General features: G+C 51.4%; 1 protein-coding gene across 6 annotated transcripts in view; it reads right to left on the bottom strand.

The window, feature by feature from the left end:
* CTDP1 (CTD phosphatase subunit 1) overlaps positions 1-22332 on the bottom strand; it is a 71998-nt gene that overhangs the window by 38415 nt on the left and 11251 nt on the right. For 4 of the 6 annotated variants that reach the window (XM_030925920.1, XM_030925923.1, XM_030925922.1 and 1 more), the window contains exons 2-6: positions 17732-17815; positions 16908-17001; positions 15000-15128; positions 8463-8613; positions 1899-1989 (exon numbers count right to left, since the gene is read on the bottom strand). In XM_030925920.1, the coding sequence (XP_030781780.1) occupies positions 1899-1989; positions 8463-8613; positions 15000-15128; positions 16908-17001; positions 17732-17815 (549 nt within the window). Of the gene's footprint in view, positions 1-1898; positions 1990-8462; positions 8614-14999; positions 15129-15702; positions 16312-16907; positions 17002-17731; positions 17816-17952; positions 17972-22332 lie in introns of those variants that run through there. The other 2 variants (XM_030925924.1, XM_030925925.1) reach the window with 2 other exon arrangements.

The following is a 22332-nucleotide window of genomic DNA, read 5'->3' as shown; positions in this document are numbered from 1 at the left end:
GGAAGTCAAGGCTGTGGGGAGCTGAGACCACACTACTGCACTTAGGCCTGGGCAACAGAGTTAGACCGTCCCAAAAAAAAAAAAAAAAAAAACAAAAACCAGACCTATTGCCAATGCAGAATTTCTAAGTGGACCTACAGCTACCTCCATGCAAACCACAGTGCCCGCCACTAGGGCCTATCCTGGGCGTGTCCCCATTCGATCCTATCATTCTGCCTTCAGGTGACTTTTCCCCTTAACACATCACTAACGGCACCTCTCATTCTCTTCTGCCCTGATTAATCTGCTCACTCTGGCGCTAACTAGCAAAAAGGAGGTTTCTGAAGTAAATACTTTCAGATTCTCTTCTTGGTTAACATCAGCTTGCACAGGCCTCACAGTCTGCGTGGACTCCCTAAACGTAAAAACCGAAGCACTGGGAGGCGGGCGGCCACCGTGAGCCAGGAAGCAGCTGCAGCTGAAGCTACGACCACTAGGGCTCCTCGGGAGAACAAGCCACACTGGACGCGCTGCACCGGCAGGGACGGACTTCCGGGTGGAAACAGGGAAACTCCTCGTACAGAGTGGGCAAGAAACGTCAAAGAATATAGAAGGATATAAAAACGTCTCTACGCAGGGGCAGGGAGGGGCCGCCCTGTCAAAAAGGTTCAGAGGAGCTGACAGGAGGCGGCTCTGGAGCTCATGGAAAGGAAGAAATGGCAAAAAGCAAAAAGATGGGCAAAAGTCATGTGGCTTAGAATTTTATAAATTATTAGTAGGATTAACACAAGCTCCTAAGAAAATTATAAACCTCAGATGCTGATGCTGATGTCAAGAACTGCCCCTAAAAAAGGGGCCCCACAGAGCTGCTGAACTTGTGCGTGGGGTGGGGTTATCAACATTCCTCTGCCCACTCGAGTCCTTTCGGCTGCCACCTCCCTGATGCCATCCCATCCCTACACCTGCCCTCCTGGGTTCTGGGCCCAAAAGTCCAGTCCCTGAGTTCCCCAGGAGCCCTGGGCATTCCCTGGATCCTCAGAGGCAAAAAGCTGGCCTACTGTGGGGACGCACACCTGCCTCCTGCCTCTCCAACCACAAGTCTTCGCATAGGAATGAAAACCTGGAGCTAAAGGGACTAGAATGATCACATATGCCAGGGTTGGTTAAGCAAACAGATGCACGATGTCAGGCGGCGCGCTGACTTCGAATCAGTGCCGTCTGACAGAGATGAGGCTGAGAGGATGACAGTCCCCGCCTCCACAGACACAAAAGCCCAGCTCGAGGGTGGTTTCAGGGAAGGGCTGTTGGGACGGGGCAGAGCCTGGACTGGGGGCCCTGCACAAGCACCAGGGGCTCAGGCAACCTGGGAGACAGTGGGAGTACAGGTTAGAAAGGAACTTTCTAAGTACTCTGAGGCTACCAAGGAAAACTGGAGAGGGGACATTAGATTCCTAAAAAACATCAATACAGAAATACTGCTTTAGGCCAGGTGCGATGGCTCACGCCTGTAATCCCAGCACTTTGGGAGGCTGAGGTGGGAGGATCATGAGGTCAGGAGATAGAGACCACCCTGGCTAACACAGTGAAACCCCGTCTGTACTAAAAATACAAAAAAAAAAAAAAAAAAAAAAAAAAAAAAAAAAAAAATCAGCTGGGCAAGGTGGCAGGCACCTGTAGTCCCAGCTAAGTCAGCAGGCTGAGGCAGGAGAATAGCATGAACCTGGGAGGCGGAGCTTGCAGTCAGCTGAGATCGCACCACTGCACTCCACCCTGGGTAACAGAGCGAGACTCCGTCTCCAAAAAAAAAGAAAAAGAAAAGAAATAGAGAAAGAAATACTGCTCTAAATCTCAAGATGCGATTTTTGAAATGGGAAACGAACAGCAAGAGGTCTTTGTGAGGAGCATGGCCAGGTACATACCTAAGGTTTCCCGTTTTAGAAAACGGGTCGATGCATTCATCCCTGGATAATATTCGATGAGAAAAAAGCTTCTTCTCGGGGTCTAAAAAGCCTTGGAAAAGAAAACAGGACAAAGATTACATGCCTGAGACACGTTTAGGTCACACAGCGTGTGGTAAAGCCTTGAATGTTATTTTACAGTGGCAGACACAAAACATGATGAATTGGCACCAAACACTCCATCCCTTTTCGTGTCAGACAGGGCTCATGTAGGGCTTCTTTTCTCTTACGGTGAACTTATTTGTCAAACACAAATCATGTCTGTAAGTGTTGATAATTCTATTAACATGGAAAATTTGTAATATCCTACTGAAGTGCCTGTCTAAACCAGACGGACACGACAATCACGGAAGGCACTTCATAAGTCAAACAGGTAAGTCACCGTTCAATCTCAAAACACTCTGCATGTGGTTCTTCGCGTGATGGAGTCTGGACGCTGAACTGAAACTACTCTGCGTCACCCTCAGATACGGTCTTTCCTAACCCCGGGCGGGCGGCCCTGCTCTCATCTGTCATGGTTAGTGGAGAAAAGGTTACCAAGCAAGCTTGCTTCTCCCAAGTTACTTTAGTAGAATCACACAAACTCACACGCTGTGTTGTAGAAATACACAGAAAGGTCAGTTATTTCTCACTATTACACACGTTTTCACGCTGGTAATTTAGGCAACATCGAGGAAGCCTGCCTGACAGAGGAGACTGGGAAGGAAGGACATCGCGACACCACGCTGCAGCTCGTGCAGAAGGTGCTTCCACAGCGAAGAGTCTGCTTGGGCTCCGTTTGACACTTGTACTTTACATGACATCTGTTAATGACAAGTCTACTTTAATTTTTTAAAAGTAATTTTCTAAAGAGCTTTACATGCTTGATGCTCTGCTTTGACTCTTTAGAGACGGCAAAACCATGCTATCTGCAAACACCCCTTCTGCACTTCAGGAGGCACCACCGTCACAATCAAGAAATCAGGCGGAGGTTTCTTGGTATTACCTCTGCTCTGGGTTTCCTGATCTATAAATTTATCTTCTGAACTTTTAGCCTACTGTGTTATCCTCCTAAGTTTGCAAAGTCTTCAATTTACAGTGAAGTGCCCATAATTTTAAAGAAAGATAATTTAAAAATAAGTCATCTCTTGCTAATTTACAAGAACCACAGAATATGTAGTAAACGTATTTCAGTTTGTGGAAGTAAGGGTACTAAACAAAAACAAAACAGACTTTTCAGGTAATTTATTCTACTGGTAAAATACGTTGGAGGCATCAAGTTCAATGTCAATTTAATTTCACCGGCCATTTAAAACATTCTGGAGAGAAAAAGTGATGGTAAGTATGAAGCCTTACAAGGAAAAGTTTCAGCTACTCATCATACAAGTGGCTGAAGCCAAAAATTTGCACATACCTCAAGAGATAGGTATTCCATGGCACCTAGATAACGTGTTTAAGAGTGTTTTTTCATTTAACATTTACTGAGTTTAACATTACTTGGAATTTTGCTAGGAATATAAGGTACAGGAATGAATACAACACAATTATTACCCTCCCAAGAGGCTGAAATTATAAGAAAACTGAACACATTAACACACAACCTCTATCTGGCATGACACGTGCAGGTGCCATGGAACAAAACGGAGACTAGATTGCAGAAGAGTGAGCCAGTCCAGAGTCGAGAGCTGGGACTGTGGTCTCGTCTTGGCACACAGGTCCCCTGCATAACCGTTAGCGCTGCATGAAGCAAAGGAGGTAGACTAGACATCTCAGAAGCACTGTGAACCCAAACTCCAACCACGCAGCCCACATTCTCCCAAGACTTAAGTCTCACTGGAACACCTGGCTCCACGCCCCTGTATGGCACCCAGGGTCCACTTCCAGATCTGAACGCACCCCACAGCGCCTGGCTCCACATCTCCACGTGGCACACGGGGTCCACTTCTGGGATTTGAACGCACCCTGACTGCACTCCACACAATCACTATTGTTTTCACGCTGGCTTTTGATCAACTACTCCCTGCACCCATCCCTACTGGGCTCAACCTCTGTACCACCACCTCTGAGATCACAAACGCGAGAAACACGTTGGCTGTTTTCGATACAGGTTGAAACATGCACATTACAGTTAAAACAGAAGAGCTGCTCTGTGCACCACCTTAGTTACCCTGCAGCCCCGTGGCGCTATGCACAATGCACAACGCATTCCGGGGTCCGTAAGATCTTCTGGGAAGATGAACCTGCCTCCTGGCTGAAGCACCACCACCTCCAAACGTTTCCAATGCAGCACTGTCAGGAGCTTTCCCTTCCCTGATATCACTGGTTTGTTACTATTTCAGTAACAAAAAGATACTTGGACTTAAAGGAGAAATAAACGCAATTGTTTCTTACTGTATAAAGACACGTAACTTCTAGATGATCACTGAGGCCACGAAGTCGCTAAATCTAAAGTCTGTTAATAGAATTATTAGCGTCTCCACAATCACATAAAAGACACGCATCCCGGGCCGGGCGCGGTGGCTCACGCCTGTAATCCCAGCACTTTGGGAGGCCGAGGCGGGCGGATCACAAGGTCAGGAAATCGAGACCATCCTGGCTAACACGGTGAAACCCCGTCTCTACTAAAAATACAAAAAATTAGCCGGGCGTGGTGGCGGCGCCTGTCGTCCCAGCTACTCGGGAGGCTGAGGCAGGAGAATGGCGGGAACCCGGGAGGCAGAGCTTGCAGTGAGCCAAGGTCGCGCCACTGCACTCCAGCCTGGGCGACAGAGCGAGGCTCCATCTCAAAAAAAAAAAAAAAAAAAAAAGACACGCATTCCAAACACTTAACATTTCTGTCCTAGTCATCCTGAAAGCACACATGCTATCAACACAGTCACTTTCAAAGAGAAAAGCATCAAAGGTGCAAGCTCGGCCACCTCAGGCTTCAGCCCGGACCTCACTTTCTCACTTGTAGAAAAGCTGACCCAGGTCATCTCTACAGATCCCGCCAGCCACGACAAAGCCAAGCTGGGCCTTCCTGAACTGCGGCCTGGATGCAGTCCTCCTCCCGCCTTGCTGGGCTCGAGGGCCCGTGTTCTGTTGAGAATCTCTGCATCCATGTTCAAAGGGATACTGGTCTGCAGTTTTCTTGTGATGTCTTCGTCTGGTTTCGGCCCACATCCCTTGGACACACTGGAACACTGGACTTTCACGTAGAAAGCAGAGCTCGAAATGCAGAAGGCGCCAGACAGGGCCTGGTGATGCTCAGCAAACCTAGTGGGTCTCCCTGCAGCAGGACCCACGCTCGAGGCCCTCCACGGCCACACGCCCACCAGCAGGCTCCCTTGCTCTGCTGTCCAAGCGGCTCAGGGGCCTGCAGATGTCAGTACGGACGTTCTGCTGAATTTGCAAGCAGCTACCAGGCTCCCTCCAGCTTTCAAGCTGATAGAGAAACATGGCATTTTCTTCACCTGCTTCATCTTTCACCACACGAGGCCTCATGAACGTGGAATCAGACTGTAGTGTCCCATGCCCTGCCTGTCGGTGTGAGGTAAGGGTGTGGCCCAGCTAAAACCTGGGACCCCTCTGTTTTTAGCCCAAATCCCCTCCAGCCAAGCATTTAAACAGACCTGAGCCTTCCACATACTCATCCTCACTGGGGCTTGTGTACTCTGACCAACAAAACGTTGATGTCCCTCAGAAAAGGATTTGCAAGACGTGTGCAACAGCCAACCTACATAATCCCAACTTTAAATTGAGAGACCTGGAGAAGGATGCCCCAAATAAGAAACATTTGCATGGGCACTAGATACACGGACGGAAGATGGGACAAGAGAAGAAGAAAAAATCACCGGTGCATCCTGGACTGCCTGCCGCCTTCAGGAATCAGACTTGCAGGTCGCCAGGCTGTGCCTGCTGGTGAGCACCCTGTGTGGGAGGTGGAAGGCGGGAGGCAGGAGGCAAACGCGTCACCTCCCAGGGAGCAGGCCATGCAGCGTGCGGTCCTCACAGTCCTGGGGTCAGGAACCACTCCCCCACTGAACAATCTGGGTTTTAGGAACTCACCCAGAGGATCCAGTCCATAGAGGGGGAAAAACTCACATAAAATGATGAAGATTTATAACAAAGGGATGGATAAATTCTTGGTGACGAAATCTTATGTGAAAAGAACAGTATGTAAACTTGTGCACATATTAAGACAAACTCGGGCAAAATTATACACACAAAAAAACAGAGAATAGGGGACAGCCATGGATATGACGACCGTGAGGAAGACTTCTCTGGTTTTTAGTCTCTCCCTGACATTTGTTATTGTGAACGTGACGCCCCCTCGGGCGTCTGGTCTGTGTGGGCATCACCGGCACTGCAGTGTGTGTGACTTACGGGTTGGCCCCTGGGAGGTGCCTGGTACTGGCTGCAAAGGCACAATCCAGGGCTGGAATACACACAGGGATTTGGGGGTCTATTTCCACACAGTGGAAGTTGACTAAGGCAGCTTAGTCGGCCTGGGCTGCTCTGAAGAAACTCCGTAGCGTGGGTGACTCAGGAACAGACGTCCCTTCCTCACAGTTCTGGAGGCAGGCGTCCGACCAAGGTGCCAGCGACGTGGCTGCAGGTCAGTGGGCACTGGCTTGCTGCGCCTCCCGCAGCTCCCAGAACCCGCGTGGGTAAGGGCCCTGATTCCACTCATGAAGATGGAGTCCTCATGACCTCACCGCCTTCCACACCCCTCCTGATACCCTCGCCTTGGGACTGGGTTTTAACATATGGACTTGGGGGCTGTAAAACCCCCAATCATAGCAGGCATTCTTTCTTTTTTTTTTTTTTTGAGAGAGTCTGCTCTGTCGCCCAGGCTGGAGTGCAGTGGCGCGATCATGGCTCACTGCAAGCTCGGCTCACTGCAAGCTCCGCCTCCCAGGTTCATGCCATTCTCCTGCCTCAGCCTCCCGAGTAGCTGGGACTACAGGCGCCCGCCAACACGCCCGGCTACTTTTTTGTATTTTTAGTAGAAACGGGGTTTCACCGTGTTAGCCAGGATAGTCTCGATCTCCTGACCTCGTGATCTGCCTGCCTCGGCCTCCCAAAGTGCTGGGATTATAGGCGTGAGCCATGGTGCCTGGCCAGCAGGTTATTTCTTTACTGGCTTGAGGACGTGAGCAGTATCACCCTTGTGCATAATTACTTGTCTTCACATCATCGATCTCAGGCAGCCATACAGCAGCAGCCATAATGTTACAAGTGAATGTTTCGAATTTCAATTACAATAGGAATTAAGGGTCATGATCAAAATTTCCTAGAAAGTCACTAAATATTAAAGGAGGATTCAAAATTCATTTCTCCACCAACAACAGAAGACTAAGACCAATCCAGAAAGACCTTTGAATTTTAAAATGATCAATCTAAACCTCTGGAGCTGGCATGGAGGAGCCCACACTGCCACTCGGGCCCACGTCCACGTGGGACAGACGGTCACCATCCCGCGTCGTCGTCCCCTCGCTTCGTCCACGTGGGACAGACGGTCACTGTCCCGCGTCGTCGTCCCCTCGCTTCATCCACGTGGGACAGACGGTCACCGTCCCGCCTCATCCCCTTGCTTCGTCCACGTGGGAGACGGTCACCGTCCCGCGTCGTCCCCTCGCCTTGTCCACATGGGACAGATGGTCACCGTCCTGCATCATCATCCCCTCGCTTTGTCCATGTGGGACAGACGGTCACCGTCCTGCATCATCTCCTTGCTTCATCTATGTGGGACAGACGGTCACCTTCCCGCGTCGTCCCCTCGCCTTGTCCACATGGGACAGATGGTCACCGTCCTGCGTCATCTCCTTGCTTTGTCTACGTGGGACAGACGGTCACTGTCTTGCGTCATCCTCTCACTTCGTCCACGTGGAACAGTCAGTTACCGTTCCACGTCATCGTCCCCTTGCTTTGTCCATGTGGGACAGTCACTGTCCTGTGTCATCCTCTTGCTTTGTCCACGTGGAACAGACGGTCACCGTCCCACGTCATCGTCCCCTCGCTTCGTCCACGTGGAACAGACGTTCTCCATCCTGTGGCACTGTCCCCTCGTGTCGCACACATGGGACAGTCACTGTCCCGTGGCACTGTCCCCTTGCTTCATCCTGCTGTGCAGACTGGCACTCATGCTATCACCCAGGGAGACAGAAGCAAACGCTAAATTCTAAGGGTACCCACGTGTAGGTAGGGGATGGTCAGAGCACCCAGCACGAGCACACACAGGTAGCCTGGCCTGAAGTCCCTGTGAGCTGATTAAGAAGGTGTCTTTCAGAGTAAGCTCACAGAAGAAGGTTCCACGTGCCCACGTCATCCTGACAAACTCTCAAAGCGGCCCACCCAGTACTGCACCCGGCCAGGGCGGCTGCAGCCCCACCCGCCGGCTCCGGTGGCAGAATTCCCTTACCTCTCACAACCCCTGCACAACGGCCAACTCTAAGACCACAACTGAGTTGCAGGAGAGCTTCTTTTCTTTCTTCATCTTTAAGAAACCGGAAACGGGAAAGAAACCCACTGTTCACATGGCCCCTTCAATTGCGGCTGACTGACCTGCGATGGTGTGTGCGTACAGCCGGCTGCCGAAGGTGAAGACGTGCAGCTCGTACAGCTTGGCGATCTTCTCCAGGAAGTCCTTGCAGTGCGGACGCAGGCGCGTGTGCAACATGGGCTCACCCCGGCCCAGCTGGAAGTGAATGATGCCCTGAAAAGAATGGCAGCAACAGTCAGGAGAAAAGGTCTGAAAAGCCCCAGCAGCCCCCACAACCCGTGTGCCTGAGACAGGCGTCCTGAAGACACACGTGTCCGAGACAGGTGTCCTGAAGACACACACATGCTTGCCTCCCCACATGCGACAGAGGACATGTGTGTGTGTACGCCCCTCCACACAGTGGACATGTGTGTGTACACACCCCTCCACATGCGACAGAGGACATGTGTGTACACGCCCCTCCACATGGACAGAGGACATGTGTGTGTACACACCCCTCCACATGGGCATGGAACACAGGACATGTATACACTCCCTTCCACATGGGACACAGGACGTGTATGCACACACCCCTCCACGTGGGACAGGGGACAGTGTGCACACGCCCCTCCACGTGGGACAGGGGACAGTGTGCACACGCCCCTCCACGTGGGACAGAGGTTGCATGTCCATCTGTCCCTCCAAATAAGGACGTGACCCTAACTGATGCAAGGCGCTACCTGTGGCATTTAAAACCCACTGTGTAAGTACTTTCCATGCACGCGGTATGAGTGAGCAAGTGCGGCCTTCTCAGCTGCGGGAATGCCCTCGATGCGTGTGATTAACGACTGCCCATGATTACTAGGATAACCACCTACCTGCAACAACTGTTCAAGATCACCACCCTGGGTAATCACGTTAACAGTAACAGCCTACGATAACTACATGATAACCACCGATGATAGCTACACTCACTACTCATGCTAGCTACCTACCTGCAACAACCCGTCCCTGATAACCACCCCTGATAACCAGCCAACAGTCACCACCTATGATAACCACATAACTACCGATGACAGCTACCCTCACTACTCATGATAACTACCTATCTGCAACGACCGCCTAGGATAACCACCCCGATAACCACGCCAACAGTAACAACCCATGCTAACTACGAGATAACCACCGATGTCACTTCTGCCTTTGTTTCTTCAAATGCTGACACATTACACAGCAATACCACCGCAGGTGCTCTGAACAGACCTCCTCCCACATCACCTGCTCACAGTGCTTTCCTGAGCTACTGAATAAAGGAAATCAACATTCCCAAGTAACCTGGTGAAGCGCAGGGCGATTTTCCGACACAGTTTCCTTCATTTACACATACAACACAAAAGCTGCAAGGATTCTAAATCGTACTTAGTAGACAGATGAAATGAGCAATACCAGCTCACTCGCTTACATATGATCTACACACAAACAAGACAGCTTTCCTCAGGAAGTTAAACTTCGATCCTTTTAATCCTGTTAAGTTCTCAGTAAAATATTTACTCTTAATGGCTTTAATTAAGCTCAGTTACATTTTTCCAGCTCTACGTTAGTTAGGACCCTCAGGAAGAAGCTACTCTGTTAAAGATCTACGAGTGAAGAATTTCAGTAACAACTTTCCAAGTTACATTTTTCTAGCTCTAAGTTAATTACAACCCTCATGAAGAAGGTACTCTGTTAAAGATTTAGGAGTGAGACGTTCTAGTAACAACTTTCCTATTACTCAACAGTAAAAAGTCCAGCGGCTGTCCAGGCTTCGGGAGGTGTGGCCAGCACCACTTCTGAGCCCCGAAATTGCTTTCAGAGGGGCCAGGCACCAGCCTCAGGGTCTCCTCTGCATGTCGAGTGGGGTACACTAACGCTACTGAGGCGGCAGAGGACAGTCAGTTCATGCTTAGACCCCCTTCCCCACTACATCAGGACACTGTCGCCTTCCAGACCACACAACTGAGAAACAGCCACATCATAACCAGACTCCAACTGTCTTCAGCAGGCCTATCCTGGAGATACTGAGAATTACATGAATTTTTTGGTTTCCCAGTGACTATAATCCATGCTGACACTCTACTGTAGCTTATTAAATGTGCAATAGCGTTATGTCTAAAAGAACAATGTACCTAGCTTAATTTAAAAATACTTTATTATTAAAAATGGATGGGCATGGTGGCTCAATGCCTGTAATCCCAGCACTTTGGGAGGCTGAGGCAGGCGGATCACTTGAGGTCTGGAGTTCGAGACCAGCCTGGCCAATATGGCGCAACCCTATCTCTATTAAAAATATAAAAATTAGCTGGGTGTGGTGGTACACACCTGTAGTCCCAGCTAATCGGGAGGCTGAAGCACAAGAATGGCTTGAACCCGGGAGGTGGAGGCTGCACGATATAGAGATCGTGCCACTGCACTCCAGCCTGGGCAACAGAGCGAGACTCAGTCTCAAAAAATAAAAAAATAATAATTTTATTATTAAAAAATGCTAACAACATCTGAACCTTTAGCACGTCACATTCTTTCGGCTGGTGTACGGTCTCACCTTGATGCTGACGGCTGCAGACTGATTAGAGGGAGTTCACTCTGCTGTACGGTCTCACCTGATGCTGGCGTCTGCGGACCGATCAGAGGGAGTTCACTCTGCTGTACGGTCTCACCTGATGCTGGCGTCTGCGGACCGATCAGAGGGAGTTCACTCTGGTGTACGGTCTCACCTGATGCTGACGGCTGCGGACCGATCAGAGGGAGTTCACTCTGCTGTACGGTCTCACCTGATGCTGGCGTCTGCGGACCGATCAGAGGGAGTTCACTCTGCTGTACGGTCTCACCTGATGCTGGCGTCTGCGGACCGATCAGAGGGAGTTCACTCTGGTGTACGGTCTCACCTGATGCTGGCGTCTGCGGACCGATCAGAGGGAGTTCACTCTGGTGTACGGTCTCACCTGATGCTGGCGTCTGCGGACCGATCAGTGGGAGTTCACTCTGGTGTACGGTCTCACCTGATGCTGACGGCTGTGGACTGATCAGAGGGAGTTCGCTGAAGGCTGGGGGTGGCTGTGATGGTTTCTCGAAATAAGATGACAACGAAGTTTGTCCCATCAACCAACTGTTCCTTTCACAAAAGGTCTCCGTAGCATGCAAGGCTGTTTGACAGCATTTCACCCACAGGAGAACCTGTTTCAAAACGAAGGGCAATAGTCGTAGACCCTAACACTGGTTTACCAACTAAGTTGATGGAATCTTCCAAATCCTTTGTTGTCATTTCAACAACGTTCACAGCATCTTCTCCAGGAGCAGATTCTATTTCAAGAAACTTTCTTTGCTCATCTGTAAGAAGCAACTCCTCATCTGTTCGCGTTTCATCCTGAGGTTGCCAGAATTCAGTCGTCTTCAGGCTCCACTCCTAATTCTCTCACTATTTCCAACACGCCTGCAGCGCCTTCCTCCGCTGAGGTCCTGACACCCTGGAAGTTATCCATGAAGGTGAGAACCAACATCTTCCGAACTGAGGGTTGGAATCACCATCTTCTGAACTCCTGGTTGATGCTGTATTCTGACCTCCTCCCGTGAATCACAAATGTTCCTGGGGGCACTCACAACGGTGAATCCTTTCCAGAAGATTTTCTGTTTGATTTTCCCAGACTCATCAGAGGAATTGCCCTCTAAGGCAGCTCCAGCCTTAGAAGATGTAGTTCTTAAATAATAAGACTCGAAGGTTGAAATCATTTCTTGAGCCCTAGGTTGCAAGGTGGATGTGGTGTCAGTAGGCATGAAAACATTCTTCTCCTGTACGTCTCCATCACAGCTCTCAGGTGACCAGGTGCATGGTCGATGAGCAGGAATATTTCTGAAAAGAATCTCTTTCTGAGCAACAGGTCTCAAGAGTGAGCTTAGAATGGTCGGTAAACCACGCTGTGAACACAGGTGCTGTCAGCCAGGCTTTGCTGTTCCATGGATGGAGCAGAGGCAGAGGAGATTTAGCCCCATTCTTAAGGGCCCTGGGATTTTCAGAAAGGCACCTGGGCACTGGCTTCAACTTAAAGTCAGCAGCTGCATTAGTCAGTCTCCAATGAGAGAGTCAGCCTATCCTTTGAAGTCAGGCACTGACTTCTCCTCTCCAGCTATGAAAGTCCTAGACGGCATCTTCTTCCAATAGAAGCCTGTTTCGTCTGCACTGAAAATCTGTTGTTTAGTGTGTTTAGTTTCATCAATGATCTCAGCTCGATCTCCTGGAGAACTTACCGCAGTTTCTCCATCAGCACCTGCTGCTTCACCTTCACTTTTATGTTACTGAGACGGCTTCTTTCCTTCAACCTCATGAACCAACCTGTGCTGGTTTCCAGCTTTTCTTCTGCAGCTTCCTCACCCCTCTCAGCCTTCACAGAACTGAAGACAGTTGGGGCCTTGTTCTGGATTAGGCTTTGGCTTAAGGGAACGTTGAGGCTGGTTTGATCTTCTACTGAGATCACTACAACCTTCTTCTCAACAATAAGGCTGTTTCACTGTCTTATCATTTGTGTGTTCACCGAAGTAGTAGTTTTAGTTTGCTTCAGTAACTTTTCCTTTGCATTCACACCTTGGCTGTTGAGTGCAAGAGGCCCAGCTTGCAGCCTTTCCTGGCTTTTGGCGTGCCTTCCTCACTAAGCATAATCACGTCTACTTTTTAATTTAAAGTGAGAGAGTGGTGAGCCTTCCTCTCACTTGAATACCTACAGGTCACTGCAGTTATTACTTTGGCCTAATTTCAATACGGTCGTGCCTCAGGGAATAGGGAGGCCTCAGCACCGGGACAGAGACAGGCAATGGCCGGTTGGTGGAGCAGTCAGGACACACACAATCTACCCATTACGTATGCTGTCTTATATGGGTGTGCTTCATGGCACCCCAAAACAATGACAACAGTGACCTCAAAGATCGCAGATCACAATCCCCTAGAGCAGACAGAACACGAATGAAGCAACTATGACAACAGCGACCTCAAACATCACTGACTACAGGTCCCTGTTAACAGCAGAACACTACCGAGGAGTCTGAAGTACACGGGAATTTCCAGAGCGTGGCGCACATGCTGCTGGAGAATGACACCCCCAGCCGTGCTTGCTGGGCTGCCCCGAGCCTCCTCTCTGTGGACACACAGTATCCGTGAAGCACCATAAAATGAGCTGTGCCTATAAAACTCACTCAGTGCCCAACTTCACAGGCACAATAAAAGCAGGGAACAGTCACAACAACTCACGAAGGTGTATGTGTGCAGAATGTATTTTCATAAAGTCCTTACATCCCTCAAAATACCTAGTTTGTCAGAAAATAGGCATTAAAAAAACCTTAGTGAGTAGAGTAGTGGATATGAACGAAGCAATCGGAAAATGTCTAGTCACAGTTTACACTGCATAGGAGAATACATTGCTGCATAAGGTGCCATGATACGCACAAATGACTAACACAGTCAAAAATAGAAGCTGTTTTGTGGGCGAGGCCTGAATTCCGGCCCTAAAGGAAACTCCTGTGCAGCACGGCAGTTACTCAATTCTCTCCATTCTGCAAATAGCCTAAAACGTGAGAGTTTGTGCCACCTGGGGGATCTGTGCAGCTCACTCTGGCCACCAGACTGACGTACTAGGCCAAACTTAACCAAACTTCTTTCAGACGAAGCTTGTCACAAATTTGACTTAGGTGTAACTGTCATCAATCTGTCCCAGCTGTTGGTGCCACGCCCCACCATTCGGCAGTGGAGGGCGCCTGGCTCTGCGGTGCACCCTCCAGCCTGCTGAGCGTCTGCTATCGCGACCTGCAAGATCCCCAGGAATCTTTAGGAACTGCAAAGGTCAGAACTGACTGACAGGCCCCTGAACTCCCAAATCTAATGCCAGAGCCCATATACTATCTGTTCAACAGCAAACATTTAAAAAACAACTCAGTGTTGGTGAGGGCCTCCCTGCTGGCGACCGTCTAGGCCGACACAAGCTTCTGGGCAAGCCTCTTGGCACAGATATAAAGAGCCTTTGGTCTAGAAATTCAGTTTCTCTGGCTCCATCCTGAGGACACAGCTGAGGTGCAGGAAGGGTTCCGTGTGCATCAAACAGGGTTCTGCCCTTATCCTTCGTTTCTCCCTGTATTTCCTCTGGAGAATGCATGCTGACCACCTCCCAGCCTCTTCCTCCAGCCCAGTTCTCCCAAGCACAAACCCAGGTGTCCACCACCTGCCCCTGACATCCCAGCGACACAAAGGCATCCAACACCAACGTCCTCCCAACCAAGACCACCACTCTCAGGACACGTCTCACACCATCCACTGCACCATCCTCACAGGCTCGGAACGCTTACAGCCTTCCGGGCGGCCACACAAAGGGCTCCCGCACAAACAGCAGGAAGTGCGAGACACAGTGGGCACCAAGATGTCTGCCTGGGGCCGCAGATGCTACCCAACAGCCCAGCAGACACACAGCCCACACCCAGAACAACAGAGTCTGCTTTCGAAATCCAGGCTGACCTATGGGAAATCCTCTAAAAAACAAGGTAACACACTTTTGAATCAAAGCTCTAGGACCCATGGCTCCGGGACCCGGGGTGCCAGCTGCACTCACTTTATTCGACATCTGCTGACAGTGCTGCTCGGTTGTGTGGATCAGCGTCTGGTCCAGATCCACCATGAGCACCAGCTTCCGGTTCCGATGCAGTCGCTGCTGGTCTTCTCTTCCCAGCAGCTCTGCTTGCTACAATTAAACAGAAACAAGAAATGACAAAGTCAGTATGTTTGCATCCAAGGTAAAACTCCATTTTATCAAGAAACAGGAAACGAAATAAATGCGCCCCTCTCCAGCCCCCGGCGCTCCCCACGGCCTGCGCCCTACAGGCCGAGAGACAGGGCCGGGTCACCAACTGGGTCACGGCAACCTTGCTTGTGACCACGATTTTATAATTCAGTTAAATACATGAGCCAACGAAAACAGAGGGGAAGAGAAACTGGTTGTTTCTATCAAAGCCAATTCAATGGTATGGAGCACTCAATAAAAGTGAGCTGCAAAATTAACGAAGAAACCAAGTCAGCCGGCTGGGAAAAGGGAGACGCCGGGTGGCCCAAGCTGGGCAGCAGAGACTGGCAAGGGCCATGAGCTCAGAACCTCCCACGCTCAGCCTATTCCTGTGCCTTGAAGAGACCTGGGGGCCTGGCGACAGCGCATCAGGGTGCCCCTCCACGCAGGGCCCAGAGCAGTGCTAACAAGCGCCCAGTCACCCAGGCCTTGGGGACCCAGCATGGGACACAGGACGTGATGTGCTAGGACTCACCACGCTGCCTTTCTCACTGTAACTGCCCCTCACTCCTCACAACAAAATCCTCGTCCTGCTCAGGGGGTACCTCCTCCCGTGCCCGTCCCTGAAGGGAAATGCACAGAGGGGCCGGCAGGTGCCGGAAAGACGAGGGGTACTTCGTCCTCCCTTCACCCCCAAACTTGCCTGCTTTGGTCTACGCACACACATTTTACATTCGTTTAAAGTTTGGTAATTCAGAAAACCCAGAATCCTGTATCTGGCATTTTGTTTTCCCATAAAAAGACAGACTGAAATTGGTGTCCATCATTTAAAAGCACGAATTTACCAAAATCATAACACTGCAAAGTGTTTTACCTATTCACAAAATTGTGCAGCCCTGAAAGTCTATAAGATCACAAACTAGTTTTTCTCGGCTCCCAGAGCATTTTCACCCATGGGATGAAGTGAGGTTGGGGAGACGGCGCCTGCCTCAAGCACAGGAGGTGCCCGGAGCCGCTGACCCACAGAGCCCCAGCAACTCCTGAAATACATACAGGAGGCGTAGACACTTGAAGATAAAAACCCAAATCACTCTTAACTGGGCACACGAACACCTGCTGCTTCTCTCCACCCCACATACCCGCCGTGGGCTCTCCTGTTAGCACAAGGCAAACACCCCTGGGATCCCCCAACCCACCCCTGCGTGTGCCCACTCTCCCGAGCCAGCTTCCCACTGGTACCAGCAGCAGCCACTCCTGTAGCCAACAAAGTGCTACCATTGTCCCCTCGCCCGACCCTGGCCACCGACTCCTTGCCATCATCTGCCCCAATAGACGCTTCGCCCTCCCAGCTCATCTGGCACACGCCTTGGCAGCGCGGCCACCTCCTGAGCTCCACAAGCAGCTGTCACATCCCTCCCCAGTTAGGACTTGGCTCGAGGGAACCCAGGCTGAGCCTGGCTGTTCACAGCTGCGGAACACGCAGGTCATGCAGCCTCAGGGCCCCGAGTCGCTTCTGCAGGCGGACTTGTCAGTGGAGAACCAAGGACAGCCGTCCCCGTTTCAGGAAGGCAGCAGCCCCGTAAGTCATCTGTGTGACGAGGGGTTGTTTCAGTAACAACGAAGACAACCACACATCAGTGCTTCTGCAGCCGCCCTCCTCCCACAGCCGCCCTCCTCCCGCAGCCGCCCTCCTCAGAGCACCACGCTTCCCCAACACGCAGTTGCTGACACCCAGCTCACCTCGGAGCTCACCATCAACTCCGGCACGCTGTGCACCATGGACACGGTCGCCGTGGACAGTGGCACCTGCTGCCTCCCGTTCTTACTCTGCAACCTGTGAGTGCAAGGACAGGTTCAGCACTTTCCACGGGGTCCCTGAGCACAGATGTACACTGGGCTCTAAGTGATGGGATTCCAGCTGATGTTTTAATGGACACAGGCTGCTATCTGAGCACAGAACTTGATTCTGTTGGCAACTGTGGAAACATTCTCCACTGTTTAAAGACAGACAGAAAACTGGTGGAAATACTGAGCTCATGGCCACACTCATGAACACACAGAGCCACAGTTCTTCATGAAAACAAACTGCAAAGTCACACAGAAACAGAAACAGGCCCTCAACCATGAAAATGCAGAAAAAGTAGCTGCCGCACCTCCCACTGCCCAAGTGATAAATCCAAGAAACCACTTGGCATCGGAGGTAAAGCAGCCCCCAGCATGGGGGCACTTGGGGGGGACCAGCCAGGCTGTCCTGAGGGAGGCGCGGCTCCAGATACTCAGTAATCTGCATCTTCACAGTCAGGAGAAAACAGACAGGTCTCAGCCCTCCAGCACCCCCACTACCACAATTAAGAATGGCACGAGGCTGGGGTGACAGCAGAGCAGGAAGGACCGCCTCCTAAGGAAACCCACTGAGTGGGACTCGCGTGGGGCCCAAAGGAGGCATCTGCATCTGCCGCTGGGAAACCAAGGGCCTCACTGGGTCCCTAGCACAGCTTCTCGGCCTCCCGGGAGGCCGCCACCTTGAGCCCCAGCAGGCAGATCTCGCTTTTCTGGATACTTACTGGGTGAGGTCTTGGCCACATTCAGCACACAGGCCTTTCATGACAACCGGGTGGCTGCATCCTTCCAATTTCACCAGAACCGCTCTACAAAACACGAAGGGAAGAACACTTTAAAATCTCTTGGTTTATCATAAGAACCCTCCAGTACGAATTTTAAAATCTAAGTTTTCGTGCCAACACTACACCGACTCTTGCATAACCTTGTAAGCAGGTGGCCTCACCCCTTGAAGACTTTCCAGCTGCAGGTCTCTCTCACGAAAACGACACGCGAAAAACGACACGCCACCACGCCTCATCTATCAGATGACTTTCCACCTGCAGGTCTCTCTCACGAAAACGACACGCGAGAAACGACATGCCACCATGCCTCACCAACCCCGTGCCACCCGCGGAACAGCTGAAAACACTAAGGATGTTTAGTTCAAAGAGGAGACTTGGGGAGAACGTAAAAGTTGTCTCAAAATACACATTTATATGTGATCCTCTAACATCTGTGATAGAGAACTTATAAAACCTAAAACTTACATCATTCCCAGTCTAGAGAGAGGCTGACGCAACTACATTTTCCTAACAAAACTACTGTAATATTCTGGTTTTATATAAACACAAACTGTTTCACTTGTCCAAACAGTGGTCATCTGGCAGAAACCATGGAAGAAGTGCTGAAATCTGAAGGCCACAAGACCAGTGGCCGCCCAGCTCTCAGTACACGTCCCAGGGGCCCGCAGCCCCACACTCCCGCCCCAGCTGGGCTGCTCCGACCACCCTCACCCACAGACATGAGGCCAGTCAGCACTCAGCGCCCACCCCTAGGTGCTCACAGCCCCACACTTCTGTCCCAGCCGGGCTGCTCCACCCACAGACATGAGGCTGCCCAACACTCAGCACCCGCCCCAGGTACTTGCAACCCCACACCCCCTCCCAGCTAGGCTGCTCTGAACACCCTGCCCCGCGGACACACGAGGCAGCTGCCCAAGCTGCATCTGTCAACGGGACCTTTCCAGGCCGGATGCCCCATGGCCCACCGAGACGCCCAGCCATGTCATCGAGAGGGCGCCAGGATCAGGCCGCAGGTGGGAACGAGGCGGAGCTACATCCTCCATGCCCACTGTGCCATGGTGGGCTGCGCTGGGAGACTCAGGGGCGGGTCTGCATCCTACATCCTGCAGGGAGACTCAGAGGGGCAGGTGTGCAGTCTGCATCCCGGAGGGAGACTAGGAGGGGCGTGTCTGCAGCCCGCATCCTGGAGGGGAGTGAAGGGGCCAGTCTGCAGCCTGCATCCTGGAGGGAGACTCAGAGGGGCGGGTCTGCAGCCTGCATCCCGGAGGGAAACTAGGAGGGGCATGTCTGCGGCCTACATCCTGGAGGTGGACTCGGAGGGGCGGGTCTGCAGCCTGCATCCTGGAGGGAGACTCAGAGGGGCAGGTCTACAGTCTGGAGGGAGCAGAAGGGAAACTCGGAGGGGCACGTCTGCAGCCTGGAGGGAACAGGAAGGGAGACTTGGAGGGGCGGGTCTGCAGCCTGCATCCTGGAGGGAGACTCGGAGCGGCGGGTCTGCAGCCTGGAGGGAAGCAGAAGGGAGTTCTTCCTGGGGAGGAGGATGGGCGTGTGCAGATCGCCTGGGAGAAGGAACGGTGCTGAGGAGACACCACACAGTGTGGTGTGGGGCTCTGTGCCCTTGGGGATGGAGTGGGTTGCCAGTGACCATCAAGAATCTGAGCTCCTCTGGGTCCTGGAACCCTGATCCTGACCCTGTGAGGAGATAAGGTGGCCCTGCCCCTGCACCTCCTCTGCCCTCATCAACCCAGGGCCCATGACACTTCCCGACCCCCACAAGCTCACACAGAGCCTCCCACCAGCCCCCCAGGAGGAAAACCAGACACAACTAAGTCAGAATCAGAAGAAACAAGAGGAAAGAGAGAGTCATTTAAAAAAAAAATCACAGGCCGGGCGTGGTGGCTCACGCCTGTAATCCCAGCACTTTGGGAGGCCGAGGCAGGGGGATCACGAAGTCAGGAGATCGAGACCATCTGGCGAACACGGTGAAACCCCGTCTGTACTAAAAATACAAAAAAAAATTAGCTGGGTGTGGTGGTGGGCACCTGTAGTCCCAGCTACTCAGAAGGCTGAGGCGGGAGAATGGCGTGAACCTGGGAGGCGGAGTTTGCAGTGAGCTGAGCTCGCGCCACTGCACTCCAGCCTGGGCAACAGAGTGAGACTCCGTCTCAAAAAACAAAGAAAAAAAATCACAAGGCGAACTCTGTCGAGAAATCTATTCTGTAAATCCACAATTCTCAGAAGTAGTTTAAAAAACTACTTCTTATTGGTTAGAAGAATCTAAATGTTTACACTCAGGTTGGGCTTTCCCAACCCAAATATGAAACCTCCTGAGCATGGACACCACAGCACACGGGAAACTCCACACCTGACTCCATAGGAAGGGCAGCAGTCAAAGCTTTGCTCATGCATGAAACTATTAGAAGTGTTGTGTAAAATTACCTTCAGGCTGTGTGTATACAGTGCATATGCAACATAATGGATTCTGCGCTTGGACTCGGGTCCCATCTCCAAGATATCTCGTTACGTATATATGCAAATATTCCAAAATCCAAAAAAAAAAAAAATCCGGAAATCCAAAACACTTCTCTGTTCCCAAGCAGTTTGGATGAAGGAGACTCAGCCCTTATGAGGTTTTTTCTTAAACCAGACAACAAAATAGTGATACCTTGTCTGAAAAAGTGTGTTAAACTTTCTAAGGTGACAAGTATGATTTCTTTAATTTTATCAAAGTACTTTACAATGAATGATTAGAGTTCTGCCCTAAAATGCCCAAATGAGCAGACTTAACATAAACAACCCAACCTCTGAAAAAAAAAGAAAAGAAAAAAAAGAAAAAGAATGCACAAACCCCACACTGGACCATCCTCCCTCCCAGTCACCGCACCTGGTCAAAGACACTACCAGGCTTCACAGGCCTCAGGGACACCTGCTCCCTGCTTGCTGAGGCTGCGGGGGCCATCCCCGCCCAGGAGTCTGCGTCCCCACCGCCATCACAGCTGCACTCGGGACCTTCCACATCCAGGCTCCTCCCCGGTGCCTGGCATCCTCCAACCTCCACCGCCAACTCCCCCGCTGAGCTGTTTTTGTCCACCCACAGGGCTCTGCGGCCCCACCACCAACACCTAAACCCAATCCTCCCAATGGCCCCACGTCCTTCCCCTAGGCACTGCTCCTCCAGTCCTAGCAGCAACCCGACTTGGGAGCCCCAGCCCCTCTAACAAGCTTCCCTGGTCTCCAGCTGACATCATTTTGCCATCAGCCTTCTGCAAGGAAACCCTGCACAGTTCCTGCCCCACGCAGGACACTAGCTGCGGGCTACTCACTCTACCCTCCGTCCCACGTAGAACACCAGCTCGCGGCGGGCTCCTTGTTCTACCCCCTGCAAGGTGAAGAGAGGGAAAGGCGACTGCGGCAGCACCCGATGCTCCTGCCCCAAGGCTGCAGGTGCAGCTCAGGTCTGAAGATTCGTGGGTCTCCGTACCTGACGACTTCCGGCTCAGTCTGTGTGTGCCCCTTGCAATGCTGGCTGCAGGTGTTAAAGACACAGGGTAAACCAGCTCATTCAGCAAGGAGGAAGCACGTTCAGGGCGAGGGCACTGCTGCCTCCTGCTGTGACCTCTCCTTCATGTGCACAGCTAACGGGCAGTTTGTATTTATTTGCTTTGCTCATTTTTAAACTAAAACTACGGCTTGGGAAATATTTTTTTCAGGAATCCTCAAATATGGTCTAGGAGGATTTTGCCAATCTCTCCTAAACATGTTAGCATGAAGAAAGATCTGGGATGTCTCTAGCTTAACCAAAAAATAAGTGTTGTTTTTTTGTAGAAATAGACAAGTTGGTTCTGAAATTTACATGGAAATTCAGGAAACCTGGAATCTCAATTTTGAAAAATAACAGAGAACTTTTACTACCTGACTTCAGAACTTATCAGGCATACACTATAAACCCATGGAACACAGGAGTCTAGAGAGACTCAAAGTCATGACCAACCGACAACCAACCAAGGTGTCCAGCAAATTCCGTGGGGCGGGGGGTCACCTTCTAGCCAGTGGGGCTTCACACAAACGGATAAAAGGCTGCCAAACGCCTGCAGAGTGGATTCTGCAAAGGTTTTCTCCACTGTTCCCCACCCCGAGTCCACCCTGGGAGCTGTTCACTCTTCGCCTGCTTCCAGTCCATCCTGGGAGCTGTCCACTGTTCCCTAGCACGAGTCCTGCCTGGGAAGCTGTCCACCCTTCCCACAGCCTCAGTCCACCCTGGGAGCTGTCCACTCTTCCCCACCCCGAGTCCACCCTGGGAGCTGTCCACTCTTCCCCCAGCCTGAGTCCACCCTGGGAGCTGTCCACTGTTCCCTAGCACGAGTCCTGCCTGGGAAGCTGTCCACTTTCCCACAGCCTCAGTCCACCCTGGGAGCTGTCCACTCTTCCCACAGCCTCAGTCCACCCTGGGAGCTGTCCACTCTTCCCCACCCCGAGTCCACCCTGGGAGCTGTCCACTCTTCCCACAGCCTGAGTCCACCCTGGGAGCTGTCCACTGTTCC

The sequence above is a fragment of the Rhinopithecus roxellana genome, chromosome 21 (genome assembly GCF_007565055.1).
Source record: "Rhinopithecus roxellana isolate Shanxi Qingling chromosome 21, ASM756505v1, whole genome shotgun sequence".
Lineage (NCBI taxonomy): Eukaryota > Metazoa > Chordata > Mammalia > Primates > Cercopithecidae > Rhinopithecus > Rhinopithecus roxellana.
Note: the sequence above shows the minus strand (reverse complement) of the source record. Positions and strands in the feature narration are given on the sequence as shown.